Genomic DNA, 23,812 nt, shown 5'->3' with positions numbered 1-23,812 from the left:
TTCTGCAAACCACATCTGAAAAATTCTCAACCCCTCAAAATGGCACTAAATGAAGAACTGATGGCAGATACTAAAACAGTTGCTAAAGAAAACAGAAATTCAGATAAATGGACTCAAGACCCAAAGATATTTCAAAAGTTTCACACGTGACTTATTACAAAGCTCAGACAATATTTATGGTTGTCAAACAAACAATTAAGGTACATGACTGTAGCTGGTTTGCATGGCAACGTTTTGGTAGTGGAGGGCTACAGGGGTGGCTTCTGTGAGAAGATGCCAGAAGTCCCCTATGTCCAATACAGCCAATGCCAGCCGGCTCTAAGACGGACCCGCCGATGGCCGAGGCCGAGCTAATCAGCGATGGTGGCAGCACCTCTGGGATAGCATATTAAGAAAGGGGGGGTGGGGGGGGTGGGGGGGGGGGGGGTGGGGGGGGCAGAATCTGCCCCCGCAAGAGAGAGGAATGAGACTATGTGAGAGCAACAACTCTGCAGACACCAAGGTCAGTGAAGAAGGAGGGAGGGAGATGCTCCAGGAGCCGGAGCAGAGATTCCCTGACAGCCCATGGTGAAGACCATGGTGAGGCAGGCTGTCCCGCTACAGCCCACGGAGGTTAACAGTGCAGCAGATACCCACAGATACCCACTGGTAGCCCAGGGAGGACCTCATGCCAGAGCAGGAGGATGCCTGAAGGCGGCTGTGGCCCATGGGAAGCCTGCACTGGAGCAGGTTTGCTGGCAGGACTTGTGACCCCACAGGGACCAAGGCTGGAGCAGCCTGTTCCTGAAGATCCTTTCACCCCATGGAAGGGACCCACGCAGGAGCAGTGTGTGAAGAGCTGCAGCCCATGGGATGGCATCACATTGGAGAAGCTCATGGAGAACTGTCTCCTCTGGGAGGGACCCCACACTGGAGCAGAGGAAGAGTATGAGGAGGAAGGAGTGGCAGAAACATATGATGAACTGACCGTAACCCCCACCCCCCATTCCTCTGTGCTGCTCGGGGGGGGGGGGGGGGAGGTAGAAAATGGGAAATTAAGTTAAGCCCAGAAAGAAGGAAGGGGTTGGGGGAAGGTATTTTCTTCTGATTTGAATGTAATAAATTAAACTAATTTCTTCAAATCAAGTCTGTTTTGCCTGTGACAGCAATTGCTGAGTGATCTCCCTGTCCTTATCTCGACCCATGAGCCTTTTGTTATATTTTCTCTCCCCTGCCTGGTAGAGGAGGGGAGTGGTAAGAGCAGTTTTGGTGGGCACCCGGTGTTCAGTCAGGGTCAAACCACCACAGGGACAAATGCAAGACCTTACACCCAGGCATGCTATTTGAAACAGCACGCTCACCCGCACAGGCTTCAGCCTCCGCTCTCAGTCATCTGATCTAGGCACAAGTCAGGTGAGCACCCACAGTCATCTGCTAGCTCCTGGGAAACTCATGTGGAACAGAACAGCAGAGTGCATCTTATGATGACAAGTCTTGGAACAGAGTTCATTCTGTCAAACATACTACCAACATCAACCGACTCTTAATGCCAATTCATGCTACATAATACTGGAAATAACGGTATATCTGAAGAAAGCTGTGTTATCAGTAACTTCTGAAACAATGGGTTATACAAGCCAGATTCTGTCTCGAAATGAGGTGAGAAATGAGTTTCAGGGCTTTGCTGAGTTTTTTTAAGGAATAGAGTTACAGGAGACCAGCACAGTGCTTTGAGTATCTCTGGGAAGGCAGATTTAGCAGGGAATTCAAATCCTAAGGAAGAGGAAGGCAACCAACAGTAAACGCAGGCTTCTAAGGCAACACAGGTAAAACCAAAACACCATACAGCTCAAATACTAACAGAACATTAAAATATTCTGGATGGAAATTATAAAAGAAAAAGGCCACTGTTCTCTGCTTCTCTGACAATGTAAACCACTGCCAGTGCAGTCTGGTCTTTTCTGCTACTACATCCCTAAACCTAATTTCACTTGGGTTTACACAGCTGACTGCTGGCCATGCAGGGAAGGGGAGTAAGGAACTGACCCAGGTTTTGATCTGGTAAGGAACAGAGAACAGGCAGAAAGAGAGGGGACAGAGGAAACATGCCTCTATCCGAAGTCTCAGTCAGCTGCAACTGACTCGACTGCAAATTTCTGTATTGAGAGGGGGTTCACATCTCTCAGGTTTGCTCAGCATTAAAGCCCACACAGCCACAGACTAAACCAGACCAACACAAACCTTTTTAGTTGTGGGATTTTTCCCCCTAGTATTAGTTTTCAGCCACATCAGTGAGATGAGCCATCTGACACCTTTAAGACTGGCAATGAGTATTGCAACACTTCTGCAAAGTAAAAATCTCTACCATCTCTATAGTCTCTCCTGATGGCACAAGAAAAGGAAGAGAAGTTAATTTTTACAAGAAGTGTCTGAGTGTAAGTTATTCCTGAGGGTTTTTTAATACAAGAGCATACCATACATTCTTGGAAATTATAATGCCAAGTGTGAAAAGCTGACTGCAAGCTTAATGCAAATTTTATGTTTGACTCAATGGAGCCAAAATCTCATTAAGTTTAAAATTAATATTATTTCTTTTCCTGCTCTAATCCAGGTGTGGACTGCAAAAATAACTTTTAAAACTTTTAAAAGTTTGCAGGCATATCCATGTGAGGTAAAGATAATCTTTGTAAAGAACAGTCTCAATTACTGTGCTGTGAGTGGCCAGCAACTATTAAAAAAACCCCTAGAAATTCACAAAAATCCATCCAGTCTAGAGGCACTGCCTAAACTATGAGAATATATTAAAATGCACAAAGCATTAAAAATATGTGTTCCAGTGAAGACTTCTGTCTGCCTATTTGATTGCAGCACTAATTAAAAAAAAATAATCCCAAAACAATTAAATGTTAAGACTGCCTGCAAACCTGCACCAGACTTTTTAAAGTTTTTCAACTCTATAAAAGCAACAGTTTGAGTTGTAGATTTCACATCAAAATGAAGGCTATGAAGTCAAAATCAGCCTACGGTCACCTTTGCACATTTCTCTCCCAAGTATGCTGAGCAGGTGTGGTAACAGGAAAGCAGGGAGAGGTTTTCTAAATGTGTTTCCCCCCATCCTCCCCAAAATACCCCAGAGCAAAACTTCAAACAAAAAAGGATTTTACTCAAAGGGAGAAGTTAGATGTACATTATCATTGTTTCCCAAAATTAACCACAAAACCCATTTTAGATTCAGGATCTAAAAATTCAAGTGTGATATAAATGCCTTAACTGGACTTACTAAAGAGTAAGTTCTTAGTAGAACTCATTCAAGCTTCTTACAACACAGAAGCCATCAGCTCATTAAACGCACATCCCACGAGACACAAATAAAGAAGTTTCAGAATTGCTCAGTTTGATCACATTTTTTGGCAGCGAACTTTTTTTTTTTCCTTTAGGCTCATGGCAAAGAGCAGTTTTGGAAAGATCTATCTACACAGTCCCTGCAACTATACCAAAGACTGTCTGCTGTTGGGAAAAACTGAGAGGTATCTGTGTTTATTGTTGAGATAAACAAATTTTAGAGCACTTATTTGCTCTGTTCCAACTATGTCCTCTGTTCAAATACCATCACCTTTATTATTTAGAAAAAAAAATATCTAACATACACTTACGCACATGGGCTCATGTTTAGCTGATCTAATATTCCTGTGGTCCCATTCTCTATTTTGAGATACACTACTACTACTAGAATGACATAGAGAGGCTAAAAAAGCATTAAAGTTCTGTGATCAAGTCCCCTGGTATTGAAGCACTCTGCCAACCAGCATAGGCAGCAAGGACAGGAAGAGAAGCATGTCCAGGTTATAGTAATTACAGATAGCCAGAACAGGCTGAATTAACATGTGTCAACACAAAAAGGCAGCACTGCCTTATGTATCAAAAGTAACTTCTTTTCCAAACCAGTTTAGCTAAATCAGCACAATCTGCTGCCAGTTTAACATGCAGGTGCTCTGAATCTCTCCTGGGACTAAACAGGAAACCTAAACTTAGAATTCAAACCACAGATTCATGAGCATTTCTTTGCTCATACGGCTCAATCACTTGCACAGACCCTGTACTGCTCTGCTACCCTTGCTGAAAGTGCATAGTGTGCCAGTAAGTCTGTGGGCCACACTGTGAACTAAAGATCACATCACTGATCCTGCTAAAAATAACTCACACGCCTTTTGGCAGGGGAAGAGGGATAGGGGGACTGCGTTATTGTGGTCCCACAGACAGTTACGCTGATACAACTGACTTGCTGGAGGTAGGGCAGAACAAATAATAGGGACTGCTGGAAGAAATGCTTCTGCAAGATTACCAGGCCCTAAAAAAAGATGCTGTGACAGACTGATACCCCCCTCTGCAGGGTTTCTGTTTAAGAGCTGTCATCCTGGTCTTGCCAAAGGATCTAACACAGGTTCCCCTGGAGTGGGAAGCAGCTGTCCTATTCCCTCCAAGTCTGAAGACAAAAGGCAGTATACTTTCCTCTCGTTATTTTTCTTCTGTTTTAACTCTGGGATCTGTAAATCAAAATTTCAGCTTTCAACCAAAAGCAGGTAGTGTTGACAATAAAATGCAAAGTAGCCCTTGATCTAATATTCTGTTCCATTCTCCTTTTCAAACATTTCACGCTCACACACACTGGATTTAATCCTCACACTTCTCAGACAAAGAGGGTCACTGGAATCAGTGTGGCAGTCTATTTGACTTTTGATAGGCTTTCAACATGTCCAGCTAATAACTGCAGAACAAGTCCATTATAAGTACTCTAGATATAAAGGAACACCTAAAAATAGGCTAAGTCAAATACACGCTTAAGAATACACACTGCCTACTCTGGTTGGTTTTTTTTTTTCCCTTTTCCTAATATGCATATTCCAGCTCCAGCAGCCTTGTTTTGAGAAGTATTCCCTAAGAAGGAAGACTATAACTGAGCTGCAGAAGACAGAGAACACCTAACAACTTTGCTTGATTTAAAGGCTGATGTAGCGACTTCAGTGGCAGCTGAACAGACTGTGGGTTGCTCCTCCTTAGACCCTCCTCTGCTCCCAGAGGTGTAGTCCCACCCTCTCTTTTCTGCCTGCTTTCTCATGCTTGGTCAGACCATTCCACAACCTAATCTCACTCCTTGAGAAAGCAAAAACAACTTCATACTTACATTTTTTATATATATAGATATATATGTCTCCTTGCTGGATTGGTGAGTCAGATCAACTCACGGGAGGATACAAAATGCTGCAGTGGAAAGTAAAAGGTAGAGCTGATACCAGCAGTGGGAGGTAGGGACAGTGTTCCATTCACTGAATCACAGGTGAAATTCACAGCCAGAAGCAAAACAGAGAACAGTTCATCATAACTGTTAGGTTACAGCTACGTAAAGCTGTATTCTGTCTGGCTGCATCAAGCTAACAGATCTCCCACAGGCAAGGACAGAAGGTTTCACTACAGAGTAAGATGCCCTGTGTTTTCTGCTGCAGCACTGATAATGCAGACAATGGCCTCTTGCACTTCTATCAGAGTGTACTGCCCAATTCTACCAACTCAGATCCTTCCTCCATCACAACCTTAGTCAGTATTAGGATGCTTCCATGTCAAATGAGCGACAGACTTTCAAAGGATCACATTAATATCAACAGCTAGTCTCATGCAAAACTAGTAACTACTTGTATTTCCAGAAAGCACAAATATTTGCACTGTGTGACCTCAGCACCTAACGTCCGATAAGTAGCTAACAAATCAGTGTACATGTTTATACTAGACATTTTAGATATGTTAGGTAATGAGACCAAACTCAAAGCCTGGATAAGCCCTGCTAAGATTGCTTGGAACTGGAACTACGAAATCCAGAATTTATCATCATACTACCCAAAAATAAACACATTCACTTAGCAGGAACTTGGGACTCATGAAAAATTATCAGAGTTGTGCTTTCCTAATTCACATTATAAAGCCTCCCTGTGTAAATACAGTCCTATTTTACTTGTATCTTTGCATCAGCTTCTATTATTTAAAACATGTGGGACATTCACACAGATGGAAAAAAAATAGGTCAGGCTTGAAACAAAAGCCAAGCCATTCCGTTTTATTAGCAGATTAAACATGCGGAATTGTAATTTTAGATTCCAAGTAAAGCAACTTAATGAAAACATTCTGAACAGACAGATAAAAACTACTGCAAATTCTTGCAATCTTAATTGCCATGCTGCCAAATGTCTTAATAAAAACAGAACCGATAAAAATCAATCTGATATGAAAATGCACAGAAAAGCATTATACTTCTTAGTGATCACATTGAATCTGGTATATAAATCTAGGATTTTTCTAGTATCAGGAGGTAATGTAACAGTCCAGCATGTCTGAAATACTATCAGATGATGAACATTTGCAAAATCTAGTCCCTTCATTAGCAAGGATCCTGCTTTTAAGTAAATGTATTCCTTTTCTGACACCAAACTTATACTACAAACTCAGGCACATCTATTAGTTTTCCTCTTACCTTCTGCATAACCACAATTTTTACTACCCAAATATGTATAGCCTAAAGACAAATAAGTGCACTAAATTTAATTTAGTTATTCAAGCTGAAAGTCCTAAACATCATTTGATTGCTGCCACCTATTGTTGTTCCAAACACGTTGCAAGTAGCTTTTCCCCTTCTTCCTCAACACAGTACTAGCACTCAGATGTTTCAAAAACAGTAAGTTACTAATTCTTCAGAACTGCATGTTATGTAAAGAAAGGAAAACATGTGAAAAATGAAGTCATTGCAAAAAGACTTTTATCTTTTGATTGTGTTTGGTAATTCTACTGTGACTTAAGTAAACACAGAACACATGCAGTTTCTGAATGGAAACCAACCACATCAAATTAGTGAAGAGTAACTTCATGTCCTGCTTCAGCTGGGATGGAGTTAACTTTCTTCTTAGTAGGTAGTGCAGTGCTGTGTTTTAGCTCTGATGTGAGAACAGTGTTGATAACGCACTGATGTTTTTAGTTGTTGCTGGGTAACGTTTATACTAAGTCGAAGACTTTTTGGTTTCTTGGGCCTTGCCAGCCAGAGGGCTGGAGAGGCACAAGAAACTGGGAAGGGACACAGCCAGGACAGCTGACCTGAACCAGCCAAAGGGATATTCCATACCATGGGACGTCGTGCTTGGGGTATAAACTTGAGGGGTTAGCTGAACAGGAGGAGCATTGCTGGGAGACTGGCTGGGCATCGGTCAGCAGGTGGTGAACAGCTGTACTCTGCATCACTTGGTTTCCTTCCTCCCTTTTCCTTTGGATTTTATCCTTTTCCCCACCTTTCCATTATAACTGTTGTTGTTATTATTATTAGTTATTGTTCTTGACTTTTTATTCTGTTTAAATTATTAAATTGTTCTTATCTCAACCCTGCAGTTTTACGTTGCTTTCCAATTCTCCTCCCCACCTCTCCAGATGGCAGGGAGCAAGCAAGTGGCTGCATGGTTGCTGGTCAGGGTTAAACCAGGACACTTCATCAGACACCAGTATCAAAGAGCCCTAAGAATGCCTGTTTCACAGACTAACAATTGAACAACTTTACTGGTTTAAGAGATTTCAATGTCTGTAACTTCGAACAGCATTATTGCTACTTCTGTCTCTGCTACTGCTAAATATGCAACTGGTAAGTCTAGAGATGATAGCTGTAGATGGAATGAAGAAAGGTTGAAAATGAAGATGAATAAAGATGAATAATTCTAAAAAGACTGGCCACAGACAAGCTGCTTCTCAGTTAAGAATTGATAAATACTGGCAACAGTCAAAGAATACAAACAAACAAAAGAATGCAAGTAAATAGAACAAAATACTTTATATATATCTACACACACATATATTTATGTGTGTGTAGATATATATTAAAATAAAAAAACTTTTCCATTAATCTAAGTTCGGCTTTACACTCATAAGAGAAGTAATTCTGGAACAGTCATTTCTCATGCAGTCCATTTTAAATGGTAATTCTAGGTTGCCAAAGGCCACTTAATTCTATCTCCTCTTAAATGTACACAGTTTCACAATGACATAATAATTCAGGCTCATCTAAAAGGCTAAACAACAGGAAAAAGGCACAAACTAATATATCAGCCAAACAAAAGCTTTAGTCTGCAGAGCTTTAGGTATTAAAATGAGAACTTTTTTTAGGTATTAAAATCAGAACACAGAACATAAAATTTGAGAGGGTCATTATTTCAAAATCTTAATTCTCTGAATATCATGCAAATAAATTTAACTTATTTTCAAAAGACTTGGGAGGCAAAAGAAGACCTCCCTCAAGCAGGCTAGAATTTCCCTTGTCCGCAGTCTTCACTCTTGAAGCCAGAACACAAGAACTACTAAGTAATCGCACCGAAGGTAAAATTTTGGTCTGTTTCAATTCGGTAAGACTCATCCCTTTCGCTTTCTGCAAAACAATATTAAAGGCGTCTAAATAAAGATGTCCTGAAGACATCACAATAAAGATACAAGTTAACATTTGCAAATCAAAGAGCAGATCGGCCGCTGGACTCAAAGGTGCCCACATTAAGGTAACTCAACTGCCAGGTGCTGCCTATTCACGTAGCCTAGTGTAGGCACACACACACACCCCAGTTCTACAATGAAGAGGAACTCACAACACACTTTTGTTGAAGCACCTAATTACAAACAGAGGAGCCTGAATTTCAGGAGATGTCTCTGAAAACATGGGCATCGGTGTCCAGACTGTTTTGTTACTTAAGAAACATACTGCATGTTTACAGCCATCATCTATGAGACCACTGCTTAAAAACACAATATTCAGACAGTTAAATATTCTCAAGCAAGGGGAGAGCATCTATGTGACAGGGTCAGTCTCAAGGCTCAAACAAGAATGGTGAACTCCTGCAAGGGGTGAGTTACCACTTCTGGCTAGTCATTTGAACTCTCCAGCTCAGGTTCTTTTACACACAAATATCAAAGGCTAATTCCAATGCTTACTAGTGGATCAAAGCATCACCTATTCCACACAGCCATCTCTCTGCACCTTCATTTATTTTACAGCCTTTATCTCTACATTAATGCCAACAATCCCTCATCAAAATCCATTTAAAACTTCATTTGGCTTTGAACTGATAGATCCAATTATACCTAAGTGGTTAAAATGGAACCTGGCACAAGTCCACAGTTAGCAGTTCAATCTCCAGTATGCAGCAAAACTGACATGAAAAGGCATCTCAGAGAGAAACCTCAGATAGGAAAAGCAGAGGAAAATTATTGAGGATATGGAAGATCTTTAAACTTGCTAATTAAGAAGCTGTCAAAGTAGGAATGATAACCTGAAACAAAGGAGGGCGTACAGTGAACACACAAGTAAATGTGCCAGTTACACTCAAAAACAGGGCTGTTGGGGAAATGGCCAAAGCTCACTCCACTGACACTGCTCAGCACAAATCACAACAGCAGCTAAGATTAATATTACCACAAGGCATCAAGCCACATCTTCCATTTAGCTTCAGTGTCTGTCTTCTAAATAATAAAGGCTTTCAAGATCAGCAATTAAGGTAGCTGTACTCCTAAATCCTGCCCCCGCCTCACTTTAAGCCCCTTGCCTGTAGGCTCAGAGTAGCTGCACGTGACCTTTGAGCAGGCCACACAGGCTGCTGTTGCTGGAAGGAGAAATGTCTCTCTTCCTCCAGCTCTGCATATCCCTCACTTAAGCTGCAGCACAAGCACAGCAGCAAAATGATTCCTTCCACCCTGAGTGACAGCAAGGGGCAATTTCGCAACAAGCAGCAGGAACCTCCCCTTCCAGGAGCAGCTGGAATTGGTAGTTTGTATAACAGGAATGCACAAATCTGTTTTCATTAGAATCACCAAATATTGTCCCTGGATTTGGAAGACCGGAGCACACAGATGACTGAACTGCTTTACAGCTAAGGAAGCAGCCTCAACACATGCACAGGCTAACTACTAGCAACCAGGCAGCTCAACAAGTCAGCTCAGCTTGCACAGCCGAGTGGAAACTATCATATCCATTTGCACCATCAGAGTCAGTTTTGGGTTAAAACACGGAGCAGTTCTGACTCCCACCATGGTACCCACTCACTAGTGCTGACAGAGGAGGTAAAGGTAGGATGTTGTCAGAGCGGAGAGGAGAGGATGACTATTCCTTTCAGCAGCTGTCCACAGTTAACTACCTTACGCTTAACAAGAAATTGCATCTTAAATCCCAAGAGAGATGTGATACAGGAAATTCCTGTTCTCTGTCAGAAAACCTCAGCTCTTTGACATGTCGTCAATACGAGGTTGAGATTTAGAAATAGTGATGTACCTAAGTCTCTGTTAAGTCAAAAAAGGATCTGAAATCTATACCCTGTTCAGGTTCTGAAACATCTTCCTTACATTATCCTCCCCTATTTTCCCCTCACTTCTAAAGAAACAGTAGTAAAGAAGCCAGTAGCTCCAATGCTAAGGGACTCCTAAGGGACTTGTGGGTATGTGGGGTCAGCGCTGTCGTCTGAGATGAAGAATTAACAATTGGTTGGAAATCTGGAAGCCAGCCTCACACAGGGTACAGGAGAGAAAGGAACAGAAATGTGGAGAAGGGGAGAAGACAAATGCTAGGTTCCCTCAGATAAAAGTTAATCCTGTAATAAAAGTTACACAGAAGATTTAAGGAAAGGATGTTGTGGAAAGCATCTGACAATTGCAGCATTTCAAGACCAAGTAACATTAAATGCTTACCTTAACAAAATTTCTGAAGAGGACCTTCCCACTTTTTGGATGTGAAAGAATTTAATTACCTCAAGAAAAACAATTCATAAAGGCATCAACCCTCATTGAGAAAGGCCTTGAGATGTACTAGAGAAACCCCGGGAAGACTCTGAGGAAACAGTACTACACACTACCTCTACTTTTCTTCTGTTCCCAGGACATTTACGGTTGACGATCATTAGAAAGGACAGGATGGGCCAGACCCACCCTAGTAGTCATTTACCCGAGTAATAACAGCACTGAACAATCAAACAGTCACCTCGCTATACCTGTCCCTAAGTGCCTGTACAGTTTGGGCTGTTGAGGTTTCCTATCCGCTGTGGGCTGAGCTAACTGAACGGAAGGAGCTTGACAGTCAGCCATGACTGCACACATCTTTGAGCAATATCCCATGTTACACCGTCATAACAAACCTAACAAAAATAGAGATGATGTCTCTCCTTGCAGACAGGGGAATGGCCCAACACATGGTAGTTGTCATACATCACTCTCCTCTTACTTTCTAATGCTTGCAAAGCTGTGCTTCAGTTAGTGACTAGTCAATGTTTTTAATGTTTATTGTATCTCTATATAGCAGAACAGTACACATGACTATTAAAAAGAAAAGATATAATTATGTAAAGGGTATCTATTAATTTACCCTGCTCATACAATTCAGAGTATGAAGTGAAAGGGCACACACGCTAACCAAGAAAATTCAGTGGGATTACCATTACTTTCCATGGTAAAAGGACAGGGAAATGAGAGACCTTGTAAAAAACCAAATAGCAGAGAAGTGCTGTTCTTACACAATATTTACCTATTTAGGCATAAAGCTTACAATAAGAGGCTGTAATGAAAATATTTCTCTTCTTTACTGTGATCAGACATCAATTTACCCTTCGCTACCATAAGATGCTGTGCTGCTGCCATCTATCCTTCTTTTCTCCCACTGCCCCTGTCCTCTTCATACAGGTCCTGGTTACCATGAAGCAACTTCAGAAAGACCCTGGCAGCTCACTCTAACCACTTCCATCTATTGCTCCAGTATCTTTTAACAGACAGCTTCCAAATCACACTCAAGTATTCAAGCACATTAAAATCCAACACACAGCGGAGCACAAGGGACCAAGCTTTAACATCAGCTCTCCATCTTTAAAGCTCTGATGGCTTTTCTATAAACCAGAGAGCAGAAAACCCACAAATTTTAGAGTGTCTACTTCAGGAGCTGGCAGGAGACAGGCAACAAGCCCTGTCTGACCAGAACTGACTCGAGCCACGTGGATGTCCCTGTGCTGCTGCCAGCATGCCGAGTTCAAAGAGAGGTTATTAGCCAGACGCAGCACGTCTTTGGCACAACACTGCAGCTGAGGTGATAAATCCACAGCCCAGTGCACTTCTAATGGTTCCAGGGTCAGCATAGGCCTGGCTGGGCTTCCTGGCTTATGCTCAGCATCAGCCCTGCAGAGCTACATCAGGATCTCTGCCCTGTAAATCCTCACAGTGGCTGTTCTGAAAGGAACAATCAGATCTCATGGCAAATACACCAAATCTGCTCACAGGCTGCAGCACCTCAGCTAACCAGTCCACCCAGAAACAACACTGCTGGGAGCACACTGTAGACGGACACTGACTGTGCACAGAGGTGAGCAGGATTCATCAGCCTGACTTCAGAGAAAAGCTGGCTCTGGAAGCCTCACATCTGAGACAATGCACCTAAGCTAGTAAACTTGTCTAGACCTGAATTTACACTTCTCAGCACCCAGCTCTTCTTAAGCCTCCACAGCACTGTCAACACATTCACTCTAATCAATCACCAAAGGATAATTCAGATTTACTCGTGTTTGGGGAATACAACACCCAGGGGGCAGCCAGAAACAGCAAACAAGCTGGAGGGTCTGAGAGGCTTTCATCTTATAAACTAGCGACCAAAGAGTTCTGAGCTGGGCTTTCTCCTCCCCTGCATTTCATTTGATTTTAGGCTCAAACACCCTAGGGATTTTCCCCACAGCACAGTTGTTACTCAGGTCTTGCTCTCTGGGTCATTCCTACTGCAGACATACCAAAGGCAACACTGAAAATGAGCACAACATGTCAACAAAGAGCTAGCCATAAGGAAACAACCACATGCAGACCAGCTGAGGTGCCTGTCTGATTCAATAACTATTTTCAAGATACAGAAAGAAAAGTCTTAGTTTTAGAAGTCAGCAAAAAATTAAAGATCAGATTAAAAACTGAGTCATCTATTTAGATATTTTTGCTACCGAGGTATTACCACTCATGCACCACACATACAATCTCAAAATTATCCACCTCCTATCATCTTCAGATTCACCCTATTCTAGTGGAAGTTAACAGACAGCTCGGACTATTGAGTGTTTCTTTGCTATACAAGACACTCAATTGCCATTTTAGGCTAGACACCTGTGATTCTGAGGTATGAACTTACTGTTTACAATGTCGCCTTGCAGCTGAAGAATTTGTGGAACAGGTATTGTGAGAATAACTACATCAAATTGTTCTGGCGGTCCCATTTTCCTGGAGACTTCCCATTTCCCATCTCGGAGAGAGATGCAAGTTACAAGGTGTTCATAGAAGACGTCTGCACCTGTTTGGAAAAAGAAGTTAAATACATGTAACAGCAAACTTCACAAAGAAAATGCAGAGTAGTTTCCCTTAGTAACTAGATGACTTGCAAACAACAAAGCACACAGACAGTCTTAGGGCAAAGTTTCACAAATTAGGCTGAATCAATTTAAAGCCAACATACGACATTAAAAGAGGGGATCCCCATTAGCTGAAAAGATCCCTTCACTTCCCTGTACTAGGGACCCTGATATTCATCTGACTCCTCTCTAACATGATTCAGCTCAGTAAACGGATGGAAAACTACCAGCTGCTCTCTTTGACAGGTTAGTTTACTAGTGGCTTTAGTGAGGTGAACCAATTCAGACTGAAATCTGACAAGCACAGGAGGCGGCACAGGGTGAGCACACCCCCAGGAGCCAAAAAAGAGAGCACTTCCCTGATTAGCATCTCTCATATATCAGAACACAGGAATGCAGTTAATTATTTGCAAGATTAGGGTCTAAAAAACCAGCTAATTAAAAAAAAGGCCCAAAAAAATCACATGAAAGGATCAAAGCTTGACTTCTCATAAAGGTAACATTTTTCAAAATAGAGTTAAATTAGTCACTAAACCATGCAAGTGGTTCTGCCACATTATACCTAATGCAGCAGTTACACAGTTAAAACTAGCAGATGATCTTCTCTTTCAGTCTTTTCTGAAGGACTTTCAAGACAGCAGGCACACAAACTGCATAAGCACTCATTTCTACGAAATATGGGATGTAGCTCACCGCTATGTTCCCAGTTGCTCAGTACACACATGAAAAACCATCCAAACACTAACTTCATTCAAGCTGCAAGTCAAACCTCAACCACGGTCTCACTCCCACTAACATATCTCTGTCCTAACTGTGTTGGGTCCAACTTCTATATGCTAAAGCCAATGGTGTAAATGTAAGCTTGGCCCCTGATTCTACAGACATTGTATTTGCATAGAGACTTTTATATGCCAGCAGTGCAGCTGAAGTCAGCTAAGCACCTGCAGGAACTGGAAATTTATAGAGCTCGCAGACATGTTTATCCATCTAAGCTACTTCCAAGACATAAATAAACAAACAAGGAACTTGAACATTCTCATTGGAAATTTAAATTTGACAGTTCAAGAATGCCATCAAAAGCACAATCATTAAAACCTTTCATTTCATACAAAGAATTTACCTGACTGTTTTAAATAATACTTGACAACTGAGGAGATACCCTGTGGTGCCATGTAATTGCACGAGCCTTCTTTCACTACCATTCCTTCAACGGGTGCAGTCAGCGGTTTCAAGATGCCATGAGATAGAAGTTCATCATAGAAGCTTAAAGGGAGCAAACAACACAGAGATGAAAATACACTGCATGGAAACCAACAGCAGTGGTAGCTATTTTTTACAATTACAAGACCAGCCTAACTTTCAAATTTAGAGAACAGTTTTTAAGGACCTCATGCAGCCTGTGTTTCAAGCCAGGCTATGCACAAACAGGAGCCACAGCTACAAAACTACTAACTACCTTGCTATTTTATTAGGGGCTGGCCTTTGACGCGAGACCAAGGCTACCTACTGTGCCTGTAATAGAAACCATTAGCAGTTTAGCGTGAAGGTTTCAGGACTAAACTGTGGCAGGGCCATATACAACAATTACTTAAAGCTCTGAGTATCAGTAGAAACTGCACCATCACCACAGAGCACAGGAATATTCTAGCGGCTGGATGCAGGTGCCTGAAACACACCTTTTCCCTGATTCCCACACGAATTTTGCATCTTTACATCACCATCCCCCTGCCCAGCCTACAGTGAACCGCCCCGTGTACCCAGCAAGCCCAAGCTGGCCCCACCAACACAATCCTCCCCATCCTCAAAGCCAGGCACCACTGCCACAGACTCCATGTCCCCACAGCGACACGACACCTCACACTTCTCCTTTCATACCTAGATTTCCTGACACCTGCACAGTGTTTAAGTGACTCTGAGGTATGTTAGCTCTTGAAAGCAAAGATCTCTGTGGACTGAAGCAGTGGGGCCACACCTACCTGCATTTCCTACTGCGGGCAGATTTGCCCCGCGGGTGAAAACCATCAAGCCACGACACCAGTGGGCTGGCCTGGGCAGGGCAGGGCTGGGCAGGCCGCCTGGCCACCAAACCCGCCCGACCCCACACCCCACCACCTGCTTCGCCCCCGCCAAACCCCACCCCGCTTTCCACCTGACGCAGCTGAGAAGGGCGGGAAGAGCGAAGGCAGGGGGCGGCGGGCGGCGGGAGGGCTGGGCCGGGGCCCGCCCGCAGCACGACGACCCTCGTCCAGGCGGCGGGGCGCGGGCTCCCTCAGGCGGGGCGGGGCGGGGCGGGGCGGGGCGGGGCGGGGGCGCGGGCTCCCTTAGGCGGGGCGGGGCGGGGTGGGGCGGGGCTCACCTGCGGCGCGGCCCCGCGCACTCCGTCTCGAGGGTGATGTACTGCGCGCCCAGGTCAGCGGTGCATGCGGCGTCCCGCGCGCTGCGGCTCGTGCTCATACGGCCCCCTGCGCGACAGCCAGTCAGAAACCGCCACGCCACGCCACGCGCCACACCCCCCTCCGCGTGCCGGGCCCACCTGCGCCGCGCGCCTTGTCCCAGACGGCGATGCGGCCCAGCGCCGCCCCCCGCAGCAGCGCCGCGCAGGCGCCGCCCGTCAGCCCCGCGCCCACCACCAGCACCCGCGCCATGGCCTGCCATGCCGCGCCGCGCCACGCCCATGGGCGGCGCCGACACCGGGGGAGGCGTGCGGCCACGCCCACACACGCGTACGCGCGCGCGCCGTGGCACGTTCATGCGTGCGCGCCCACTCCTCTGCGCGCGCACCGCTGCCCTCACAGATTCCGCACGTACACCCGCGCGCGCCGCGCGCCCGCTGAGCTAGGCACCCGCCTGCGCGCGCACCCGTGTAAACCCGCGCCTGCACGCGCACCCAGACACAAACACCCCCCAGCGTGCGTACATGTGCACACGCGCACCCCTGCACGCGCACCCGCCTCCACGCGCGCCCGTGCATACACGCACCCTTGCACACGCGCACACCCTGCGCAGCGACCTGTGCGCGCGCGCGCACGCACACCCCTGCACACACACCCCGACACACGCACACACGTGCAGTCACCCCCGCACGCACACCTGTGCTCACACACGCGCCCCTGCACACACCCCGCGCCCGCTCACCCACAGGCGCCTCCTGGGGCAGGGGGGCGCCCCCTCCCCCCCCCCCCCCCCCCCCCGCGCGGTCCCCGCGTCCCTGCTGCGGGGCCGCACAGCCGTGCTGCGCCGGGGAGCCGCTGCGGCGCCCTGGGCTGCCCTGGCGCTGCCCCCCGCGCTGCAGGGGCTGCGGGCGGCCGGCCTCGGCCTCAGTGGGGGACAGGGACGGGAGCGGGGGGGGGGGGGCAGCAGTGGGTGTGGGAAGGGCCGTGCTGGGACCCCGGCGCGGAGAGAAGGACCAGCATTGAACATCGGCCGGGGTGACAGCAGCCTCCTGGGATGAGGCCAAGGATGTGCCCGGTGCCATCTGTGAACCGGCCTAAGGGACACCTCCAAGCTGACAACGCACTGCATGGGGGGCTGGCGGCTGCTGAGCTCCTCCGCTGCGGGACGGTCGCATGCCAGGAGCTAAAGCCAGCAGAGGCCGAGGCCTGTGGAAGGCCATGCTCTGCCTTGCCGAGAGAAAGGGCTCAAGCAAGGAGCTGCAAGGAGTAAACGGAGCTGTTCACATGACAAACCAGACCCTGTCAGCTGGGAAAACCCGACCGACAATCCTCCAGGACAGCCAGTTACGGGCAGTGAAATGTGTGTTTCAGAAACCCATGTCCTGCCGAAAGACCTCTGCCCCTGTAAGTCTTCAATGGCTTTGCAGCTACATGGCACATGCTGAGCTTTGAGTATCACGGCACGTGGGGTAACGATGCTTGGCCACCTGCATGAAGTGCTGTGGTGACGTGACTGGCCTGGTAGACCAGGCAAGAGCAGTGGGTATTGTCTACCTGGGCATTGCCAAGGCCGTCGACATGGCCTCCCGTGAGATCCCCATAGAGAAGCTGTTGATGTAGGGGCTGGATGAGCAGGCGGTGAGGTGGGCTGAAAACTGGCTGAATGTCTGGGCCCAGAGGATGGTGGTCAGCAGTCCAAAGCCTACCTGGAGGCCACTGACCAGCAGTGTGCCCCAGGGGTCAACACTGTGTCCGGTCCTGTTTAACATCTTTGTTAATGCTCTGGATGGTGGGGCAGAGTGTACCCCCAGCAAGTCTGCAGATGACACCAAAGTGGGAGGAGTGACTGATATACCAGAGGGTCATGCTGCCATCCAGAGGGACTTCAACAGGCTGGACAAATGGACAGGAACATCATGAAGTTCAACAAGGGGAAGTACAAAGTCCTGCACCTGGGGAGGAACAGCCCCTTGTACCAGTACATGCTGAGGGCCACCCAACTGAAAAGCAGGACCTGGGTGTCCTGGTAGACACCAAGCTGAACATGAGCCAGCAGCATGTCCTGTAAAGAAGGTGAATTGTGTCCTGGGCTGCACTAGGAGTATCGGCAGCAGGTTGAAGGAGGTGACCCTTCTCCCCCTACTCAGCACTGGTGAGGCCAGACCTGCAGTGCTGGGTCCAGTTCTGAGCTTCCCTGTACAAGAGAAAGTCCAACAGGGAAGACTCCAGCAAAGGTCCACTAAGATGATTAGGGCGCCGGAGAGTCTCTCCTATGAGGAAGGCTGAGAGAGGTGGGACTGTTCAGCTGGGAGAAGCTCACAGGGGACATTTCATAAATACCTGAAGGGATGGTGCAAAGAGGACAGAGCCAGACTCTTCTCACTGATGCTCAGTGACAGAAGCAGAGGCAATGGGCAGAAATGGAACACCGGAGGTTCCCTCTGAACATCAGGAAACACTTGTTTACTGTGAGAGTAACCAAGCACTGGCACAGGTTGCCCAGGATGGAGTCTCCTGTTTGGAGATATTCAGAAGCCATCTGGACATGGTCTTTGGCAACCAGCTTTAGGTGGCCCTGCGTGAGCAGGGGGAGTTAAACAAGATGACATGCAGAGGTCCCTTCCAACCTCAGCCAGTCTGTGATTCTGTGATAAGCCACCTTTGCCATCAGACTGACTTTGTCCCAACACCAGTTATCCAGGAATGCTCTGGAACTGGGTCTGATCCACCCTTCTGGGAAGCTTCTGCCATAATCAAAACCTGCCCACGTGGAGGTGCTACCCCAGCAGGAATTGCTCGAGGGTGTGACAGTTTCCAGAAGGTGTCGATGGGCTGTTTCCAACACCTGGAGTTTTTGTGTAACCGTGTACGACACTAGCTTGTATTTTGCAAGAAGCTATGGCTTGATGTTAGGAAAGTGGGATCCTGAGATGCTGAGACTGGAGCAGATAGTACTGAGGGGTGTTGGCATGTGTGCACCGCCTCTGCCTCGGGAAAGATGAAGTTTTCTGCAAGATGGTTACAGAAGACATCCGTCAGGAGGTGACAACCAGCCGTTTCTAAGGACATCTTCATTGGCCTGATAATGCTTTTACTTGGAGCCCACAGGCATGAGCTGAGGGATTTTCACCCTGCCTGTTGTCATCACTGCAGAGCTGCCCCTCTCACTTTTAACACACTGCCAGCAGTTTGTCCAGTAGCCACAATTCAGGAAAACAACTTCCCATCCTGCCAGCCTTGAGCGTGGGCGACTGGGGGAAGTATTTGGATTACTATCCTTACCTAGCTGCGTAGGTGAGAGAAGAAATTCCAGAGGACTTTTGATAGGATCACTGTGGTATGGGGGACACCAAACCTGACACTTTGGCACAGCTGTTCAGCAATTGTGGGGTTAGACTGATGTAAAGTGCCTTATGTGGAGCTTATTGCACCTAAGGGACAAGGGCTTACCTGCTGGGGGTGTTGATGATACTCATCTTCAATGGGAGCTCTAAGTTGGCCTCAAGGCAGATGTTAAATAGACTCTTCTTGGAGAGAGGTTAGAGCCCCTGTCTCCCCTTCCCATGTGAGTTGTGCAGCAGTCATGGAGGAGAACAGGTGGTCAGTCTGGGGCTGCCTCATTTTTTTAAAAGGTTGACCGTATGACTGACCATCCAACATGTAAGAGTAAGATTTTAGGTTTGGTGGGAGGTTTTGTCTTGGCACTGTTGCCCTGGGAAGAAGCATCAGGAAGTTATGTTGCCTTCCTCAGCACCTCCTATGGAGAGTACCAGTTGGAGCCTTGCTCTGCACCCTGCCTGCTGTGGATCCCTTCCAACACCCCTCTCTCCATGCACCATGCTGGTGGCTCAGGCAGCTGTTCAGAGCTGGCCATTCTCTTGGGCACCTGGTGCCTAGGACACAGATGTGTCACAGCTGAAGTCCCCTGTGCTGCTGGGGCTTGGGGCATCTCTGGCTTTGCATTGAGCTTTGCTCGGGAGCATGGGAGGTCCTACACAGAATTCAGTTGCAGCTGGTGTCTTCTAAAAGACTTGTTGGACCGCACGGATTTACATGTGCCAGCGGGCTCAGCAGTGGTTTGTCACTGCAATTTTCATGTTTATTCATGAAAAGGAGATTTCTCAAACCTCGTAAATGTTTGGCCTATGACCAAGTGGTCTGTATGTTAAATGTACTTGGGAATGGTTTATTGTACTGCACGGTTATCTGGGTTCTCACTGCCAGCTTAATTTGCAAGAGAGTTCAGTAGAGTTTCTTAAATGTGCATTTTCTTGCTAAACTGTGGCCTGGTAAAAGCAGGTAGGAAGGTAGTCATAGAAGAGTATTAAGACAGTCAAAGAATTGAGGCCAAAAGAGAAATATTAAGAATTAAGACAGAATCATTGACAGTAATTTTATAGAAAATATGATTATTAAGTTTGAGCACAATAGGTAGTTGTGGTTTAACCCTGGCCAGCAACTGAGCACCACGCAGACACTCACTCAGTACCCCCGCCTTGGGATGGGGGAGAGAATAAGAGTAAAAGTGAGAAAACTCATGGGTTGAGATGAAAGCAGTTTAACAGGTAAAGCAAAAGCCGCGCACACAAGCGAAACAAAACAAGGAATTCATTCAGCACTTCCCGTGGGCAGGCAGATGTTCAGCCATCCCCAGAAAAGCCGGGCTCCATCACTCATAATGGTTACTTGGGAAGACAAGCGCCATAACGCCAAACATCCCCCCCTTCCTTCTTCTTCCCCCAGCTTAATATGCTGAGCATGATGTCATATGGTATGGAATATCCCTTTGGCCAATTCAGGTCAGCTGTCCTGGCTGTGCTCCCTCTCTGCTTCTTGTGCCCCTCACTGGCAGAGCATGGGAAGCCAAAAAGTCCATAACTAAAAGTATTCACTACTCAGCAACAACTGAAAGTCAAGATGTTGTCAGCGTTATTCTCATGCTGACATAAATCCAAAATACAGGCTGTATCAGCTACTGAGAAACAAAATTAACTCTATGCCTGCCAAAACCAGGACAGTAGTAAAAGCACAGTACATTGCAATGCAAAAAGCTCTCTGCTCACTAGTGAACATGCCATGTGGACTGCTAGCAAAGAAAGCAAGAGTGTTGCAAGAAAAGGCTGCATGAGTTGGGTGAGAACTCTTGGATGTACGACATGTTTCTGCTTCGGGGCCAAACACCTACCTGAAGTATGTGCAGGTGGCAGGCAGCCCTAGACGAGGGCAGGGCACAATAATGCTCTGATTAAGAGCTGTGGCATAGCAGCCTTACCAGAAAGGACTTGTGAGGGGTGGCGGGTGCCAAACCGAACATGACCCAACAATGTGCTCTTACTGCAAAGATGGAGAACCGCAGTTTGGGCTACAGGAGCAGACAAGCCTGGTGTTGGTTAGTTATCACCCGCACTCTTCGGTGCAAGGGAGACCACATCTGGATGCTAGGTCCAGTTTTGGTCTGCCTGGTGTGAGGGATGTGGAGACACTGGTGAGGCTCCATAGAGGCTGACAAACTGGCAGCAACTCTACAACATGAGATGGACAGAGTTGAGTTTATTGGATCTGGCCACGGAGAGGCTGGGAGCAGCCTCAGAGCAGCCTGTGACTCCTCAGAGGGTAAAAGGTGATAGAGTGAAATGCCTCTGTCTAGTGGCAGATGATATGATCAGGGAAATTGTTGCACCTTTGGATGTTGATGCTAGACATGTGGAAATGCTTCTTTCCCTCAGGAGTCGGGAGCAGCTCTGGGGCAGTCACCACAGAGGTGGGGGATCTCCATCCTGGATGATATCCAAAACTTGACTACTCAAAGCCAGGGCCAGTCTGATCCAGTACTGGAAATAGTCTTGCTACTGGGGAAACAGTGGATAAAGACCTCTAGAAATCCTTTGCCACTAACATTTCTTTGATGTCATGGCTATGTAATGAAGTTCAAAGGCCTCTCCTTGATTCCATTCAGCCTCCACAGCAATGATGCTTCAGCAAGAGCTGTATAAGACCTTTGAGAGGGCTGAGCATCTTGCAAGACCTGTGATAATGTCTCCCTCTTCAAGTGCTATAGGACTCTTACGACTATGAGTGCAACCTTAGTCTTGCACCTTTCAAGGAGGAAAGTGCCTCCAGATGAGCGTGACTGGAGTTGCCCTGCCCTGTCCCTGGAGTATAGACTTACATTATGTTTCCTCAGAAGGTGAAAATCAAAGTATCTTTCTCAGTGAATTGTAGCTTCTGTACCCTAAAAGAAGACACTCTTAACCTCCAAATAATCTCTACATGATGAACCAATATTCTACTATGACAATGTTTAAAGAGTGGGACAATTGCCAAATCTAGGTGCGTGCCTTGGACACATTTCAGGTCCACTCCAGGTTGACAGCCAGAAGACATCTTTCCCTATTGAGCCTGCTCTGTGATATCCAAAGCAAAACAGTTCAGGAAGGCAGGGCAGAAGACAGCCACAGCCCTGGCATGGGTGGTGGAGAAGGGTAACTATCCCTGCCCGCAGTGTGTATGTAGGATAGGGTGATTAGACACTCTTTGTACTTTCCTGTAAGGGTGTGAAGAACAAGGATGTTGTGGTGGGTTGACCCCAGCCAACAGCTAAGCACCCACACAGCTGCTTGGTCGCTCCACCCCCCACCTCCAAGTGGGACAGATGAAAGGAATAGGAAGAGCGAAAGTGAGAAAAATGGGTCAAGAGAAAGACAGTCTAGTAAGTGAGGGAAAGTGAATAAAAACAAGCGATGCAAAGGTAATCATTCAACATCTCTCATGAGCAGACCAGTGCCCAGCCAGACTCCAAGTGATGGCCACCTTGGAAAACAGACAATACCCTCCTCCCCGGTTTTTATTGCTGACTGTGACATTGTATGGTATGGAGTATTGCTTTGGCCAGTCGGCTGTGTCCCATCCCTGTGCTATGAAGAAAGTTAACTCCTTCACAGCCAGACCCAGTACAAGTGTTTTCAGACTGTTACCTGGGATTTAATCTCCAGCACACATTTAGTATCATATAACAAGGGGTTGTAGAGCTCCGTCTGGCACATCATCATTTCTGAAACACAAGATCGGCTATTGGAAATCCATTTTAGACTTCAATCTTCTCTCATAATAACTTTATTATTTCTCTTGTAATAAATAAATAAAATGGCCATTGAAACATGAAGCTGGAAACTTTCTTAAGAGTTATCAGTTAAATCACTTCATAGATGGAAATCGCCTTTAAACGTCTATAGTTATTTGACTCTGCCTAAACAGTATTTAGCCAACCTGCACAAACAAATTCTGAGCAACCATACTTTCTAAACTATGGCATTGCCTAATGATTTATATGTTTAACATCTCAGTGTGTTTACACTTAGTCTTCTCTGTTCTTGCTACCCCACCCTCCAGACGGTTCAAATAGGGTTGTCTTCAGAGAGATGAAGAGCGCAGTGCTGTGCACCAGCGAAAGGTGACGATCAGCCCTCTGCTGCCGCCGTGTGCTCCAGTCTCAATCTCCTCTGCACGCTGGGCATCACTTCCCTATACTGTCCATCTACCCAAGAGGCTGACATCTCCCTGTCTCCTTCTGCAGGAGCTGTGCCACCCCTCAGCTGGGCTGGTAGCTTTTGCTTTTGTAAAGGTAAGCATGGGAAGAACATCAGCAGAGCTGGGTCTCAGAAGTGTGGATGTGGATGGTGTTTATGGCTCCAACTGAAGGAAAACAACTCAAATCCAACTCCTTGTGTTTGTCTGAGAACAGGGGTCTGAAATCTGATTTGCTGGGTCAGATCCAGGGGTTGGTCTGGCCCAGTTTTCTCTGCCCGGTGACCCATCACCTTGTGGCTGCTAATACCTACAGCTGTTGCTGGAGGGAACAACACTGCTCCATCCTTTCAGTATCTGTTTATGGACCTATTGCTAATAACTTTGTGTAAACCCTCCTGCTGTTCCTATTTGCCTTCACCACCTCTTGTGGCAGGTGCTCTCTCCAGTGCACAAAGTATTTTTTTTAAACTGTGTTAAACCCGGTGTCGTTAA

The 23,812-nt window shown here is 46.3% G+C and overlaps 1 protein-coding gene across 3 annotated transcripts in view; it reads right to left on the bottom strand.

Annotated features, from left to right (window-relative positions):
* RNLS (renalase, FAD dependent amine oxidase) overlaps positions 1–16,075 on the bottom strand; it is a 76,045-nt gene extending 59,970 nt beyond the window's left edge. For 2 of the 3 annotated variants that reach the window (XM_040607191.1, XM_040607193.1), the window contains exons 1-4: positions 15,934–16,075; positions 15,757–15,862; positions 14,521–14,663; positions 13,184–13,342 (exon numbers count right to left, since the gene is read on the bottom strand). In XM_040607191.1, the coding sequence (XP_040463125.1) occupies positions 13,184–13,342; positions 14,521–14,663; positions 15,757–15,862; positions 15,934–16,045 (520 nt within the window). In that variant the 5' untranslated portion in view covers positions 16,046–16,075. The remainder of the gene's footprint in view (positions 1–13,183; positions 13,343–14,520; positions 14,664–15,756; positions 15,863–15,933) is intronic. The other variant, XM_040607192.1, reaches the window with a different exon arrangement.
* Between the last annotated feature and the right edge of the window lie 7,737 nt (positions 16,076–23,812).

This window comes from Falco naumanni, chromosome 9 (genome assembly GCF_017639655.2).
Source record: "Falco naumanni isolate bFalNau1 chromosome 9, bFalNau1.pat, whole genome shotgun sequence".
In the NCBI taxonomy this organism is placed as follows: Eukaryota; Metazoa; Chordata; class Aves; order Falconiformes; family Falconidae; genus Falco; species Falco naumanni.
This window is presented reverse-complemented; position numbering and strand designations above follow the sequence as displayed.